The sequence below is a fragment of the Convolutriloba macropyga genome, chromosome 11, assembly GCF_964194025.1.
Source record: "Convolutriloba macropyga chromosome 11, txConMacr16.3, whole genome shotgun sequence".
Classification (NCBI taxonomy): domain Eukaryota; kingdom Metazoa; phylum Xenacoelomorpha; order Acoela; family Convolutidae; genus Convolutriloba; species Convolutriloba macropyga.
The window spans coordinates 49,850,636-49,868,521 of record NC_134478.1 but is presented as its reverse complement, the minus strand read 5'-3'; the positions used below and the strand labels follow the sequence as shown (position 1 = coordinate 49,868,521).

The following is a 17,886-nucleotide window of genomic DNA, read 5'->3' as shown; positions in this document are numbered from 1 at the left end:
TTAACTGTTGCAGGTAATCGTTAGTTTCCATTTAACGTATGGTCGCTATAGAAAAGGGAAAAAAGATTTGCTGCTCACCGAATATGTTTTCTCGCAGTGTCTTTCTGACGTCAATTGAAGTGGCCCCTATTGGAATCTCAATCACACTGACCTCAACACCTGAAAAATGACCCGTTTTTAATTCTCAGAATGCATATGTGAGGCCATCAAGAAATAATAAAAAACAAATTCTAGCAAGCATGGTTGCAATTATCATCATGGGGAGACAATTGCGCTAATTAAATTATATTAAATTGGTTTTCAGAAGCTAAGGACATGCTATCCACTCAGCACAAACACATCACTCAGTTTCAACTGGTCATCAATAAGTTTCAAAGAAGCGTAGTCTTGTGATGCCTTGAAGCAGTTTAAAGGTACTTGGCCAGAAATTCTTCTCCAAATTTAACCAAATTCCACTAATGGACAAAAAACGGAATCAAAAACCAACAAAACACTTAAAGAAATAAAGATCAGTAAACTTTTGAAAGTAGTTCAGCGTTGCCTTGGATGTAATATTGGACACACATACAGATAAAATTTTCCAGTTTGTTGCTGTTCATTGCTTTTATACTTTGTGCAAAATTGCAACCGTACCTAAGCATGAAGTTGAGTATTTTCTTTACCCTCACGCCAACAAAATCAGAACTACAGTCAGTTGCGTTATTAGATGGTTTCGTTGATCTACATGTACTTCTTGACTTTGATATCTTCTCAAGTTCAACAGAAGTTATTGATGAGTTAATCTCCTCCAATGGGCTATCATTTGTCAAAACAAATAACTTTAGGATTTCCTTATGACAAATAACTTTAGTATTTCCTTCAAATGCAGCTCCTTTTCAGTTAGAATCTGATTGCGTTCTCTCACAACACGAATTGAATCGCGTTTTCTCAGACCTCATATAAATCTAACCGAATACTTCAGTTTATATTCCAGAGGCTCTAGGGCTGTTATGCACTCCGTGCCATACAAAAGCACAGCACATTGATGAATTGGTTGCACAAACACCTTATTGAGTAACAGTTATCAGAAATTTCTCTTTCTGCTGTTCAAAAATCATATCTGAGTACTTTCTGAGCCTCTAACTCTAACAATGAGGCTTGGTAATGTGCGTTCGCGTACATTGTTCCCACCATGTTCATCTACCGTTTTGAACCTATTGTCTTCCAAATCAGGAGGAGATCGAAAGCTTTCAAAAACTTACATTTTTTCAAAAACAAATGTTGTACAAAAAAATGGCTTTACACTCACATCTTGAAACAAAGTGGATAATACCGCTTTCAAGTTCCGATGAGATATGTCAGTAACAATAAAATGCAAACAAGAAATCGAATGACAGAAGAAGAAATTAACTACGACTAAAGCTCAATCTTCATTTGAAAAAACACTTATCAAAGTCAAAAAACAGTCAAATGAAACCTAAAAAACGCATATTTTTCACTTCACTTAAACAAACTTGCAAGTTGTCCTTAAAGAGACTAGGTAGTAAGTGAAGAAGACAAAAGAGGGCAAAGTTAAAAAATTGTTGCTATTGAAAAAAAAACCAAAAACATGAAAGCAATTATCTATCAGCTGAAATCAAAAAAGAGGTTCAATCATAATTCCATTGTGACATACTGAGACTTTTGACCACCCAGTTCATATCGAAAAAAGCATAACAATGAAAAACACAGGCAAAAATGAAAACAATTCAAGCAAGTTTTGGTTGAAAACGGAGTTAAAGCAGTTAAAACAATAATTTATTCACTGACAACAATAGATAGGTTCAATTACGGACTTTTCAAAACCAATATTCTTCTATGTAACCTGTCATTTAAATCATAGGTGAGAAGAAAAAAAGAAGCCCAAAAATGGACACATTTCAAAGAAACATAAATGATACTTCTTAAAAAATAAACAAAAAAGGCGAAAACAAACAGGTTTCAACTAAAAACACCAAATAGATGATCTAGTAGCCCCAGAGTGGTAACAAAACCTATCGTTAGTTCGAATAAGTCATTTGGTTGAAAAACAACCAAAACTAAAAAAAACTCAGGTTTACGCAAATAAATTTGGAGCCATTAAAATCATGAATTTGAACTTGATATAATTATATGCGTCCAATTGGAATAAATTGCCCGTATATAAGATCTGTGCATAGGTGCAAAATTTTTCAGTTTGATATTTTTCGGCAAACTGAATTACATGAAACAAAAGAGACAAAAGATGGTTTTTAAAACAGAGCCGTAATTGTTACAAAGAGTTTTTATTGTAAAAATCCACGATCAGACTAAAACTAGCCTTGATGTTACTGATCGGTTTGCATGAAACGGTACGTGTTTCGCAAGTTTGCGAAAATTTTAAATTGATTAAACAAAAATGATAAATTCAAAATAAGTGACGCATTTTGCAAAATTTGTGACTTGTATCAGAAAAACGGGCAAAATTTTGAAACAAGAATAATTTTTTAGGAATCGGAATTTAAACTGAACCTCTATGGATTGTAGAAAGATATTTCCAGTAATAAGCTGCGTTCTTCTGCCAAATCCACTAAATTGTCAAAAAACTCAGCAATTTTTAGTCAAAAGTTTAGTAGTCACAAGAGTTCAGCAACACTTCAATATTTTTGGAGTTTGAAGTGTAGCCAAAACATCGACAAGAAAGCTGCGAAAAAGACTTGCGTGTCGCATAATACAGATAGCAGCAGAAAAAAATATAAGTTGAAAAGTTTATCGAGGCCAATCAAAAGCTATGTAAAAAAATCAAACGAGAAACCAATGAAGATATTGAAAATAACTCCCAGATATTTTAGTTTCTTACGTACTTTTTTACATATATATCTTATTGTCCTTAAACTAATTCAAATTGTACTTATAATTTAACACGCAAAGTCATTTTATTGAGTGAGATAAATCACGCATGATCAAAACCTTATCGATCAACTCAACCAAAAATGTGCTTTAGCAAAAAATTTTGCTAAAGAGTGCTAAAAGAAACATTACGTGCACAGACGAAAAACTCTTCAGTGAGAGACAAAACTATTGAAAAAATTTGACTTTCTGAGCTTTGATTTGTGAAAAATTGCAAAACAAAATAATGGCGCCAGATGACACAAAAAATAGCAGGGCACCTGAAATACAAACCAAAATAATGATTTGACTTATGACATAACAGTTATCATTTTTACTATTAACCTTGGACAGACTCCCAAGTTCAAAACCCTATGTGCGCCAGAATGAGCAAAAAATCTATAAACAATGAGAATTTTTTTTATTGCAGGATTACGTATTCTAGGAGTTCCACAAATAAGCAGCACTTTATGAAAAAAATGACCTTTAGCATCGTTAAAACACAGTACGCGAACGCCAATGAAAATTGCTGATCTTGCGACTAAGCAGGAACCCCACAAGAATACAAACAAAACAAGCTAGACTAAAAACTCGTTGTTCATTTTTGAAAGTAGTACGGAACGAATAAAAAAGAAAACTATGAACTGCAGCGGCTAATTGTATTTCCTCAGTCATCTTTAAAACAGAATGAGATATGTTTCTCACGAGTTTAACGGATAAGACATAAGAGATTAAGCAATAAGTTCAAAAATACTGGAAAAACTAAACAGTTAACTAAAATTATTCGAAAACGAACAGCACATATGTATAAAAAAGCACTAGCTATTAGCCGAGCCAAATATGTCATTTACTTGTGAGGCATCTTGAGCAAAATATATGACTCGTTCTTAACGAAACCAAGTGATTAGACAACGAATTGATTAGACAACGAAAAAACTGTTTTTTTTAAAAACAATAAGTCATAGAAGACATTAGCTTTGAACTGATATGATCAAATCAATCAAAAAATCTCAAGTTAATTGACAGGGAAACAAAAAACGACCAAAACTCGCAAAACCCAGAAGTAATTAAATTTTTGAGAAAAAATATTGTTCGGAACTCAAAAGAAGAGTTTAAAATTTATAGATTGCAGCTTTTTAAAAACATATCAAAAATAGATTTTAAGTAAAGAGTGAAAAATTTATTAATAATCAATGGCAATATGGTGCAATTGCAGCAAAATTTTGAAAACAGAAAAACTTCAAAACAAGTAGGATTTTTTGTAATGCTTTAAGAAATTGGTCAACCTACTGACTGAACACAGATTGTATTAAAAAGCTAAAGGAACTGTATAGACGAATGATAGTTTTCACTTTGACCAATTCATGCAGAAAAATTTTGTGAGCTCTTTTTGAGAGCTTACTAGTTTTTTAGGGATTATTAGTTTACAACAAGTGATGAAAACATTTCGGACTTCCGAAATTTGAGAGCAACTTAAATAATTCATACGTGCTTTCAAACCTGTTTGATGACGACATATATTTATACTTTCTCTTAGCATAGAGTTTCAACGTCAAAAATATTGGTACAATTTTAAGCATCTTTTGTCTGATTCCTTTTGCAGGTCATCAAAACATTTGGCTGAAATTTTTAAGAATATTTTCACTAAAATGCGTTATTTCAATTTTAGTTCATTTCTCGATGTAACAAATCAAAGAATTTCAATACAGAATGGCATCGTGTTTGAGCATTAGCAAGTTTTTGCGCCTGCTCAGCGCATTTTACATATATATTTTTGAAGACTATTCCACTTTCTGAAAAGATGAATGAATAATTAACTGAATTTTTTCTAGAGTTTTTGAAACACAATCCTCCAATAATAATTGATTATTGGGTTTATCGTGTATGAAATTAGAGATAGTTGAATTGGGTCACAGGTAACCGAAAAAAATTGATGATCTCCTATGATACCAACTTTAATAAAGCGTCATTTGCCATTTGAATTCCCGGAGGTTGGTGGCAGTGCTAATCAGCGCTGAATCAGTCTATAGTCATTCGGTTGGTAATGGATGGCAAGTACCCTGTTAATGTCACATTCTACAACGGGTAAACTTGATTTTCCAGTAATGCGTGAAAATTTGCTTGAAAATTAGCATGTTCACCTTAATTCCCGCCTACATTGTTTGACTCAACTCATCTGCGATACGAACTTTGCCTTAGAACTTGTAACTTTAAGTTTGCTCAGTAAGTTGTAACCACTAAGCTAAGTGGGGCTTTTTGGCAATTACCTAAAAGCTATAAAAAGTTATCATGAGCGCATACTATATCCTAAAGTATGACATTAAGCTGCTCAGACTTAGTTTCAGCGCTTGAGTACTTTTTCAGAGTACACAGGACAAACTTAGCATGGTCGAACTCAATTAATTCAGTTTAATCGCAAAAAAATCAACTGCACACAAGGAAACTTGAATTACCCTTTATAATCATTGTTTTATAACTGAATTGGGGTTTTTCTATTGATGTCTAATGGTATTAATTCAATTATCAAATCTATTTCCCAAAGTTTCGTAAGGCGGCCAAAAACTGAGAACTAATTTATTTATCTTAAACGCTTGTATCATCCATTATTAATTCAATTAAGCAAAAAGATTATTTGTGTATACTAAAGGCGGTCAATGTGACAAATGATTCAGTGCTGAAAACCTCTGAGAATCAAAGCGGAGTTCCCAATAAATACTTTAATACTTTGATTTTTTGTAAAATCTCATTTTTTAAAAACAAAAGTGGACGCGCATGTAAATGAGGGACTAATTAAAAACTTCAAATAGGTTAGCATAGCATAGATACTGTCTCAAAATCTATCATCTATGCTCAAACTTTTCAAAAGTTCGTTAACTAACCTGTAGATGAAATTTGGACATCTATAACTCCGTCTTCTTTCGTACAAGTACTCCCATCACCTCCACACTCTTGACACTTGTCCAAAATTAGACCAGACTCAACAATTTCGTCACAACCAACTGTCTAAATTGAAACATCAGTTTAGTAATTTTTTTGAAATCGTTTGTTTAAAAAGACCTAATCCTGGCGTTACTAGCGTGCACTGGCTCCGAATTAAACTTACTTACAGATGAAGATTATATTGTAAATATTATATTCTTCGGCTAGCTAATTTATTATTTCACATTTTTTAGAACTCCTTAAGAACTCCTTTTTCTCTACTCAGAGTGCAAAGTCTGGGTTTTTCTATGGTTGCCCGGAAAAGTTTATGGTGGTCAACCCGGGTATCGTTAGTGAACTTACGTACATTTAGTTACTTCTTTTAATTGCTCTGTACGTCACTACCACTTAAATTATAAGTGAATTTAATTTGGTGCCGGTAAACTGTTGTAATGATATAAGATGTGATCAAAATATTTCACCCATCTGTGGTCTAGTGGTACCACATCTGGACGAGCGGCCAGCGAGCGGGTTGAGCCTGATCGAAGAGGGGTGGATTTTTGTAGCCTCAGATTTTAGTAATCGAGGGCTAAGTATTTCGACGCTCAAAGAAGACTTTATTTTCCCGATCGACTAACACAGCGCTTGAATAGAAGTCAAAAAGTATGATAATTATTGTGACGAATCTAGAAGTTTGGCGGACTTAAATAGGTGCATATCGTAAGACGGAAGACTAATTTAAGAATGTCAGCTATTTATTTCAGAAAATTCTTTTTCTTGTCTCTGATTGGTCAGTCTATTGAACGTATTCTTAAAGTAGATTTTCATCAGCCTGAAAGTGGCCGTGTCTCTCGAGACTCACGAGTCCTGGTTCAATGGGGAGGGGGGGGGGGGGGGTGAGGGTGGTTAGTTGATTTCTAGGATCTTCTTACATCTTTTTGGTTGGAAATGAAAATTTAATAAATTGTTGGTGATGGCAAAATAGACAACTGGGTTTAAATCTGGAATTCTGAATCACTTTTATCAAATGCGTTACCTTGCACGTTCCTTGTACGCATACAGAGTGAGGTTGACATTGAGTGCCATCTGGGAGCAGTGTGTCTTCGTACAGTTTGTACACCCCACCCTCTATGCCTCTATTCCTGCCTCCCCCTCTACTTCCAACGTCATCCCAGAAACACGACAGTCGACATAGCTCTGCTTCTAAGAAAAGAAAAATAAATTTAATTTCATAGAGATAAAAGAATGATAGAAACTTAAGCATCTCTGACTGCCATTTTTTCACAACTAATTTGATATATAAAATCTGCGTGGGTTGTCCGACCTCTTAATAGTCTGAGCGAACATTAAAAATGAAAAAAACCCTAACGAGTGGGGCGTGAGGGAGGAAGCATTTCTTTAAAAATGTATCCCTATAAAAGTAAGATAAGTTATTTCTACCAGAGCAAAGAGCAAAGAAAACTACATAAGAAGAGTAGCTAAAAGTCGTTTTCTTTTTCATATCGGTTCGGTCTTTTTCACCCTCAAACATTTGGAGAAATTAAATGAAGAGTGATTTTGGAGTACTTCTGTTGATTTATTGAAAATTTCTCCCGAGTTTGATCTACTGACGGAACTCAAAGGTTGTCTTAAATAAAGCAAACTATTGTCCCTCCAAGGCCTAGGTCCGCGACCGTACAACCCCCCCCCCCCCCCCATCGCAGGTGATTATCGTCTGAATCACTCCCCCCACCACACCCCAGACTACGCAGCAGCAGATAATACTGCTCAATATTCTATGCTTGGGCTGATAATACTTCTCAATGTTGTAACCCACCTGGGATAAAAGGCTCAAATCTTGTCAGATCTGGAAACTCCTCCAATCGTTTCTCTTCACACAGCTGCTCCCATTCGGTCACGTGACCGGAAATGACGTCATCTTGACTACAAGGCTGTTGGTTGCATACTTTTATCTCAGTGTCGCAAACTGACTCCCCACCGATTATTCTATAAGTAAAAAAAGAAAAGATTTTCTAATGAGAAGAAGCGGCCGACGACAAAATGAAACATAAGGTGAAGTTTCATCAGTTTGTCGATTTTTCAAGTTATTTCATTCCCAGTATATTCCAGTTATTCAACTAGATCTGCAAAAAAATAATCCGTCACGAAACTGGAAGTTGATATTTTGCACCCCCCCCCCCCCCCTCAAACCCCACTATACTTTATGACCCCCCCCCCTTTATGTGTCGTTATATGGCATGTCACTATATAGCGCGTGCCCCAGTGGCTGTAATAACACTATAACTTTTTATCGGTTCTATTCTTTTTACAGCCCTCCCCCTCCACCGTGTTTTCTGATACCCACCCCGAGTTTGAAGTGCTGTATTGTCATATAGCACAGTAATATGTAAAAAATAGCATGTGCGTCTGGGGCGATAGAGTAGTTCACTTTTCATCACAAAAATCGGAAAAGACACTAACAAGCACTTCTCTCGAGTCGAGACACCGCCACCACAAGTTTGTGAACAATCGGACCAGCCGTCTTCACCACGTGAACGACCCACACAAATCTGCCAAAAGCCAATATATGTTAATAAAACTAAATTAATTACTTATATACAGAAAATTTTGACACTTACAAAAATCAGGTTCACCACAACTGCGAATTTTTTCTGCAACGTCATTTTTACAGGAAACATTTTCCAAGGAAAATTCAAACTCTCCAATGCTATTGATGCAAGAAAGTTCTCAATTGATATGATTACTAATTCGATCTTTTCTTATCTGTAAACGTAGGGGACTAACTTAAAGTAAATAATTGGATCATCTCTTCGGGATTGTTTATGAATCCCAATTAATCGGGACGCATTTGTAGCACAAGTAAAAATAACATTTACGGTTGTTTAATAATCAGTTTTCCTGAATCAACTGTCGGACTAAGAGATATCCGAAGCTATGTCAACTCGTCAAAATCTCTGCAAACTTTTTTTCACACAATAAGTGTTACGGGGAACTTTAGCGAATTGTTCGAATTCTACGTATTTTGTTGGAAAGTTGGTTTCCATTTTATTTTGTAGATGAACTATAATACACTATTTGCGTGTATTTGACTTGGCGCTGGATAAGCAAAAAAAGACCCATCTAAAAACAAAACTCCGATGAAACAGAAGAAAGGATAAAAAGTATAAAGACCATATCGAAGTAATCGCATCAGAAATGACCAGAAAAAGAAGTATAAGTATAAAGACGCCCAACGGAAAGCTTTAGTTCTTGTCCCCAACGCTCACAAATTGGGTGGAAGATTCTCATAATCCTGCAAAACAAGTTTGTAAGAAAATTAAGAAAAAGCAATTAGTAAGTTGACTGAAGAGATGGCTTTTAAAGTAGAGTTTCTTTCTCTCTCGGCTTTGTTCTCAAAGGCGTTGCTACAAGAGAAAATCTAACCTAATTTTTTTCTGAGGTTTGATTGATTGATTGATTTAAATTCAGATGGTAGGTACAATTTGATGACGTTCCAATGCAGATCCTAGTCTAAACATGTAGGTATTAAAGATCCGTTCTCGAACATTTAAAGGCATGAAAAGACAGTCCTCGAAAGATTTTTAGAATGAAAAGAAATTGTGTGGACTTTGCGTGATATCCTTAAATTTTGCTGGAACTAAAGCAGCTGTCCTCGACATTAGTCAGACAATAAAACACGTCCTGGACCAATAAATATTTTACGTGCATTTTTTTGTAACTATTGCTTATAACGTAGTCAGCATCTATGCTCCGTCATCTTTTGCGATTTAGAAGAACCAAAACTCTACCAAAAAATTACATAGTTTTTTTTTGATAAAAAATGATAATTTTTAAAATTGAAAGGGAAAAGGAATAATTAAAGCCAATTTTTCAAATAAGCTTGTGGGAAGAAGACCACTACAATTATACTATCGTTTCTTATTCAACCAACTATTGTAGCAATATATTCCAGCTACGATAAAAGCTTTATCTTAAGAATCAAAAAAATTCTTAAGTCTTGGCAATTTTCTAATTGTTTTTTAAGATGGGATCTATTGATGCAATGATGTTTAGTCTTACATCGCCGCTGCTTCTGTATGTACAAAAAAAATATTTAAACATTTTTTTACATTTGCTAAAAAACAGACCTATGAAAATACTTTTGCTCGACTCAATTAAGGAACAATCTTGAAAAGGCCATAATTATGAAGACTTTGCATGATCCAAAATGTCTAAGAATAGACTTCTTCTTGACTCATGAAAAAAATTAGCTGGACATATGAAAAGAATTAGGCTTTACTTCAAATAGGGACCTGGACTGTGTAAATTAAATTGTATTCACCCCACCTGGATTTATTAGTTCTTTTCAAAATTCCGGGTCCAGACAAGATCATGGTCATTTCCTTCATATATTACAACGCTGAACAATCGAATTCGGCCAAGATGCTAATTAACGGAAAAAAACTCCTTCCAACAGTTCTTGTGAAATTAAAACAACATAAAGTGGAGAAAAAGTAATATTAGTCCTCATGATAGAAACAAAACTTCCTATGACATATTGAAACGTCATTTTTTTGAGAAAAAAAAACAAAAAAATTAATTGTAGGATTCAATTAATATTATAAATAGTTGTGACATAATGATACAGGACTATACTGTAAACCCTACCTTTTTTACAGCAAAATGGAAATGCAGAGTAAGCCAACATAACCAGCTCTATACAATTTTTGAATAGCGAACAAATTATTATCATAACTCTTAAACAATTTTTCCCAAACAAAATTTACGTCACTTTTGCTAAATTTTGTAAAATTGTTTAACGTTCGTCGGACTAACTTTTTCTTTAAAGATAAAGAAGGGTTGATAAATTGAAAGATCCGAGTTTTTTGGACAGAATTTAAGCTAAATTTTTCAAAATCGAGACTTTTTCGTCCCAAAATGTAACCAAAATTGTTTCTTATCCCACTGTCTTTAAATTTGTCGAACGTAGACAAAATAAATTTGTGGTCATATGTTTTGAAAGATAAACGCAAGAGCTATTTGAACTCCCACTGCAAGTTTTTCGCAAATTTATAATCAAAAATTATAAAAAAAACGCATTATTTGTTTATAAAATACCGAGAAAGAATTGTTTGAAAATTGATCTGTTTGGCAACCACTTAAAAAAATGAGTATTTCACGGCTGATCCTGATTTCACCATGGATCCGTAAGGTAGAAAAAAAATATAGTTTTTTGGGGGCACGGCCTTTTGTTAAAAATATTTCTGTGTTTAAAGATTTTTTAATTTATTGACCAGAATTTCAAGTCATGGCTATTTTTTTGTCAAATAATATTTATAAAAAAAGAGGCCCAACAAATACAATTTATGGTTACGGTGTTAAACTCACGATTTTTATGACTCTGGACAATTGTTTTCCTAAGATTTTATGGATTTCTTATGTTTTGCATTCATTTGTAAAGTTTTTGCAGTCCAATGACTTTGTCTACAAACGAACAGCCGAATTGGCTATCTTAAGAGGTATTATAAAAACCTAGACAATACTTTCAGCTGTTATATTAATTTCACTTATGACTTTAAACATACTTGTTTTAAAAAAATGTCGGAGAGTTTTTGGACTTCTCTACTGCTTTATCTTATTTCTCTCAACTTGTGGCGTACTCTTTGTAATAACAGGCAAAATCAATTTCCTCTGAGCTTTAATTTGATGTTTGTAACTGTTTTAAATTAAACTAATCTTTTCTTGGTTTTCTTGGTAACGAGTTTTCATATTTTTTTTATTTTGAGCACAATTTCATTTTTTATAGGATGATTTTGCTTCCTTGTCGAATTGCCACCTTAGTAAAGTTCCAATTGGAGGAAAGTGTTGTTGGGGAATTGCAAAAAATTGAGAAGAGGCGTGTCTGAATAGTAATAATTTTTGATGAATAATTTATTCTTTTGGGCTGAGACACAGTTCTCTACCAAAATTTAGTGGATTTTCTTAAGTTTTTGATTGTGTTTGTCTTTCTGTTTTCGTTTATGTATGACATATACACGATAATGATTTGTCACAATTGCTCCCTCAGCACCTATAAGTGAACCTATTTAAAGATTTCCTCTTATAACTATTTGTTTTAGTTGCATTCAAATCAACATAAAAAAATTGTTACAACTGTCTCTTTTTGCTCTCATTTTTGGTCACCATGTAAATCAATCACACTTGATTCAAACAGTTTCCTCTTTTTTAGTTTAATAATTTGCCTGATGGCTTCGAACATTTAATTTAATAAAAAAAATTCAAGATTTCTTTACTCGGATTTTTGGGTTTCTTCTTCTGTTTCTTCTTGGGTTTTGTTTTTTTTTGTTTTTTTGTTGTTATTTCATCGTATTCCTTTTATAGCAAAGATCCGTTGATGTTCAAATGAGAGTGTTGATTTACAGTTCTTGCAGACAAAAACCAACAAATATAGTGCCTTGAACACTGTGGTGTCGTAAAATTGTTTGTGAAGCTTTGGCTTCCGCCTGTATTTGTTGTTAATTTGTAGTCTCGTGACTTAATCGCATTAATAAAAGACCCAATTGGCGTGCTGAAGTTTTGTAATGATCGATCTCTTCTTGTTGAAATCCTACGTCTGTTATAACTTATGAAAACATTTTTATTTTTGCGCTTCAGTACTTTTAATTTTTTTTCAGTCGATGGGGGACTAACCTACGCATATTGCAATTGTTGTATAGAAATGGTTCCAGTTTTTTGATATATTAGAAAATTCTTTCCAAAATAAGGTGTTGTCAATTTCCAGTGCAAAAAATTCCGTGGGGAATGAGTGTGCGGTTTGGTTTTCTGAAGGGAAGTGTCGTGAGACTACAGCCAGGCGTTCTTCAAAAACGCATCGATCAAATTTTTGAGAGTGTTGAAGGCATATAATTACCTTCTAAGTATACCTCGCTAAAGATTTTTGTTCTTCTGAAATTTGATCATTTTTCTAGGGCCCTTTTCACAATTAGGTGATCTATAGGAAACGATTTCTCCAAAACGAAATAAATAGGCTCACTTACGCTTCACCAGGTTCATTCTTCAACGTCGTCGCAGTAAATTTAACAATTGACTTGAGGACTAGTCAGAAAGAACTTCTGTATGCTTTTTAACTCTTTTCTTTGGGCTAACTTTATATAAATTTCAATGCGTGTGTTTTTCTTTTTTTGTTATCGGTTGGTTCTTTTCATTTAAGTGCAGGTAACGGCTGCTCAGTCTAGATCTTGCGTTCTACGTGAACTAACAGCAAATGTGAACTTCGTCGAGCTGCAAACGTGAACTAGATGTGTCGCAAACTCGGCTTATTTTGGAATAAAATGTTTAGAAATTGCTGAGTATTCATTAATGTCAATCAAGAAAGTATTTCTGATTTGTCTTACCACACATTGAGATTTTGTTTCTTCCATAAAAACTGCAGTCAATTTGTCTGCATTTTTCATTCAGAATTGTTATTTAACAACTGAGGTGCTTAGGTTTGCGTCAGCTAATAATAAAAAAAGACTACTGACTTGCATGAAGGCAAAAATGGCGAAACTTCATTTTTTTAATATATCATGATAAATCTATCACAGAAATTCTAATAACCATTCATAATTCACCAAACTTGTGTAGATAAAAAACAGCTACTATCAGATTATACTAGTTACAAAATTGCAAAGTAGAACAATTAAACTGTTTCTAATCTGTAATACGCTGTTAAGATAAACTAAATTTTTACCGTTCAAAGAGCTCTTGCAACAGACCAGGTACATAGTGATATCAAGATCAAATTCTTTATTTGACAAACGATGATCTAAAAATATACCTGAGTATCACAAACATAAACAAAGTCAGTAGTATACGGCAAGCGTTTTGGTAACTCAAAAACGTGTGGTGTAAGGTTTAGGGTTTCCCCTAAAAGAGAAATTTTTGTTTGCTTTAACAACAGAAACTAAGAATGCTACTGACGTAAGACAATGTTTAACTGTTGCATAGATTGGGTTCTAGTTTTATGATTACTTAGATTCTTTCTTCCAAAGAAAGATCTTGTTCGGCCCGCAAAGCGAACCATTCTATGGGGAATAATGCCTCATGCAGTCTAGTTTTTTGAGGGGATTTGCCATGACACGACAGCAGGTTTCAAGTTGTTGATGGCATTCTATACTCAGTACAAGAAGTTTTCGATTGCACTGAAGAGGATACTTCTCTTCTAAATACATCGTGTTAAAGCGTTTATCTGCACTTTTCTCGTTTTTCTAAGGCCACCTTCAAAATTAGTTGAGCCATCACGAACGAATTCTCCCAAGCCAAAGACATTTAGTTTTTGCATCTTTCGGCCGTTTTTTTTCTGAATGCAAATTCTTGCTGGTCCGACTATTGGAATCAATTGTTTACTGATTGCGCCTAATCAAAATTTTTGAGGCTTTGTTAGCAACAACTTGAGCTATTGCGCAGAGGCAGAAATTCTCTTTTGGCATTTCTAATTTGAGACAAGCATCTGGTATGTGCGTTGCAACTTGGTCTTTTTAGTTTTTACTGGTAACAAACGGCTGATGTTCTGACCCGGCTGTTTCTGCCTTATTAATAGTCGGATCTGGACATCAGCCGTTTGTTACCAGTTAAAACTAAAAAGTCCATGTTGCAAACAAATAGTCCAAAAAAGTCCAATTCCTGAACATCTGACTGAAATTTCTCTTCTTTAGTTCCGAGGCGTGTTTCTCAAGCTTTTCCTTTGTTGACTTCTTTAGCTCATCGTCCCATCAAAGTTCGGCATACGCTGCCAAATACGTAAAGCTATCTTCGTTATTTACATACTTTGTCCACTTGGCCAGATTCATTCTTCGTCGTAGCTGTAGACTCAACAAAAAAATTGGGGGACGGCCACATCAAAAAGAACGTCTGAAATGCTTTTAAGATCTCTCATTTGGATCAATTGTTTTGCGATTTCAATACGTGCTCTTTTCTCTAATTGTTTTTTATCGGTTGGCTCTGTTCATTTAAGCACAGGTTACGGCTTGGTTTGGATTTTTCGTTTGACTTGAGTGTCGCTTCCGTTGTCGAACTGGATTTGTTAGTAAATATCTCCTGGTTACGGTTACTTCTGTTATCCACATTGTTCATTGATTGTTTTAACTGCTTGCTTTCACTGCTTCTTCATATAGATATCATTTTCAACGTTATTCAAGCTGAAAACCAGATGATCCATATTGGTAGCCAGAGTTTTAATTGCTACATTTGGGGTACAACCAAAAAGTGCAAGAAAACAAGAGGATCATACATTTCTCAATGGGGTCTTCATTTTTCTGTTTTCTCAATAGAAACACGTTTTTTTCAAATTTTATGTTTATTTGTTTTACGCGAATATCATGAGGTGCAATTTTAAGCTGCTGTTTTCACATCTACATTAGATTAGATTAGATTTAAATTCAGATGGCAGACGATACAGAGAATTTTATATAAAATTTTAAGTTTAATCAATTTACCACCACCTTGGACACCATACGAGTCAATTACTCGGCGATAGAGTCTCGACTGAAATATTGAACTAAGGGAATGAACACTTCGTTCATTCAGTCGGAGAATTCAAACAAGCCAGTGCTTGTTAGTGACAACCAAATTGCGAGGCTGGAACCTGACGACATCGAGACTGAATCTATTGACCCACAGTCTGAGAGCAGTAGGGACGACATAGACGTGGCATCACCCAACTCTAGTAAAAAAAACCTCAGTAGTTGAAGGGGAACAACCTTCAGTGGCCACGAGAACTTCAACCAGAAATAATTAACAACCAGAAAGAATTGGAGAAGCTATTCCTACAAACTTGCTCAAAAAACTAGCTCAAACTTGCAAACTTAGCAACTTAATTAAAACTTCGATATATAAAGAAAACTTTTTAACTGATGTTTGCAGAAGTGAAATTGAATAACGGCTTCTAATTTGAACCGAATCGTCTATTCAAATTTGTTCATACCACAAGTTTATCAGTGTACTTAAACCATAATTTTGTGTGATAGACTCCACCTTCCCAACAACAGATATGATCAGAAATCAACTCCTCGACCCTCTTAGTAGATAGAAATGACATGTTCTCAGGTAGGGAGAACAATGAGTTAAGTGCAAAAAACTGCACTGGTACTTGCCATACACGGCAAGGGGAAAAACTTGTTCACAACTAAGGTGTAAATTAACCCCTATCAGTTTATCTATATCTAGACGGATCTGTAAATTTTCATAGTGATACGGACTATGAGTACCTGTGAAGTTTTGTACATTTAGGCCATTTTGAATTCATTTATTAAAATAATAAAATTCTTGTTACTCGTGCTCGAGACCACGACACTTTGCTAAACTTTAGTTTTACCAGAAAAGGACTAGGTGTCAAGGGGTGCCATTGTCGACTCGTGAACCGATTGCTGTGCCAAGTTATTCACTTCACGTACTAAAAATGCGGAAGGAATGTCAATTGAGTAAGGATAGTTTGATTAGTTGCGCAGAAACTCCGTCTAGTTGAATGTAAGCTTGCAGTCTACTACTAGAATTAAAAATCGATTTATATCATCGATTCGACCATTTTGAATTCAATTATTAAAATAATAAATTTCTTGTTACTCGTGCTCGAGACCACGACCATGGTGACCAGACCACCAAACGAGCGACAAACCTTGGATCTGCAGAATGCTAAATCCTGTACTGCGTGGATCATGTCTTTTGTGGCGAAATGTCGCGCAGAGAAGAAAGAAGATAAAGCCAACACCAACGGTACGATCGTGGACCTACAAGTAAAAAATCTCTTTCTTACTATATGCGGCCAGGACGCAATTCTTAAACTTAGGAGCCTTATGAGCCCTAAAAAAATGTTAGACACTCTTTTTAAAGAGATCAGACAAGCTATTCAAAACTATATTTCCCCTAAAGAGAGAGAGTAGAAACGGCAGAAAGGGCTAAAATTCTGTCCGTTGTTCAAGGCGCTGGAGAATCTAACGACAATTTTCTAGCGCACCTCAGAGAACAAGCACGTTATTGTGACTTCGCAAAACTTAAAACAGTAACCAACCCTGAGGACGAGTTGGTAAAAATTAAATTTATTTCAGGTTTGAGAGACGCTGACGCCAAATTAAGACTAATAGACGGCATTAAAACTAAGCCTACGATGTCTCTGTCTAAAATGACAGAAAATTTACGGTTAAGAAGTCAAGCAATGGCTTTTGGGAGTTCCTCAAGTGGTAATAGACCATTTGTATTAAAAGGAGAAGTGGGATACAACTTCAAAAAGACCTTCAGAAAACTTAGTGAAAAGTTCACTGGTAAGAAAAGCAATGGTAACTTGTGTAATAGATGTAGAGGTAAACCACACAGTAGCAAGCCATGGCCGGCCTTGAACAAGAAATGTAACACCTGTGAAAAAGTGGGAAACTTTTCAAAAATGTACAGAAGTAAAACCCAGCCTAAGTCAGGTAAGTCTGACCAGCACAACAATTTCTGCGAGAAAGAGGGTAATTTTGTTTGGTCATACATCATCCGAAATGGAGATGAAATGTACTATACACGGGAAATTGTGTTCAACACGTCGGTGACATGGGAGTACATTACAGTAAAGAACCATAAAATAAAAATGCAATTTGATACCAGTGCTGATAGCACCGTGATATCATCATTAATCTGGACTCAGCTTGGTAAACCTCAGTTAAATGGGAAAGTCAGCCGTCTTGAGGCCTATGATGGTCATCAACTGACGCTTCTGGGATCACTATCATGTGATGTTGAGTGGAACGGAAGCAATTATAGGCAACAACAACTAGCAGTTGTGCAATCCGACAAAAAAATTTGGGTTACTTGGGAGAGACATACTACCCCTTGAAGGCATCAATGCAGTGAGTCATGAAAGACTACCTGCATTCAAAGGATACAAAGCGCACGTGAAACTCATACCGGGATCACAGCCAATGTTCTGCAAAGCCAAAAAGATACCTCTACCTCTCCCAGACAGGGTCAAAGAGAAGCTTGAGACAATGGTACGACAGGGCATCCTGGAGCGCGCACAACCTGTGGGGTTACAAATGCATCACCAGTAATGTGGCACCGGAAAAAAATGAAGCTCTGAGACTACACGTGGACATGAAATTTTACATC

The 17,886-nt window shown here is 35.1% G+C and overlaps 1 protein-coding gene across 1 annotated transcript in view; it reads right to left on the bottom strand.

Moving 5' to 3' along the window:
- Positions 1–8,507, bottom strand: part of LOC142349160 (uncharacterized) — a 73,657-nt gene extending 65,150 nt beyond the window's left edge. Inside the window, exons 1-6 of the mRNA XM_075400575.1 lie at positions 8,403–8,507; positions 8,245–8,333; positions 7,601–7,770; positions 6,821–6,987; positions 5,745–5,868; positions 79–159 (exon numbers count right to left, since the gene is read on the bottom strand). Of these exons, the coding sequence (XP_075256690.1) occupies positions 79–159; positions 5,745–5,868; positions 6,821–6,987; positions 7,601–7,770; positions 8,245–8,333; positions 8,403–8,462 (691 nt within the window). The 5' untranslated portion in view covers positions 8,463–8,507. The remainder of the gene's footprint in view (positions 1–78; positions 160–5,744; positions 5,869–6,820; positions 6,988–7,600; positions 7,771–8,244; positions 8,334–8,402) is intronic.
- Between the last annotated feature and the right edge of the window lie 9,379 nt (positions 8,508–17,886).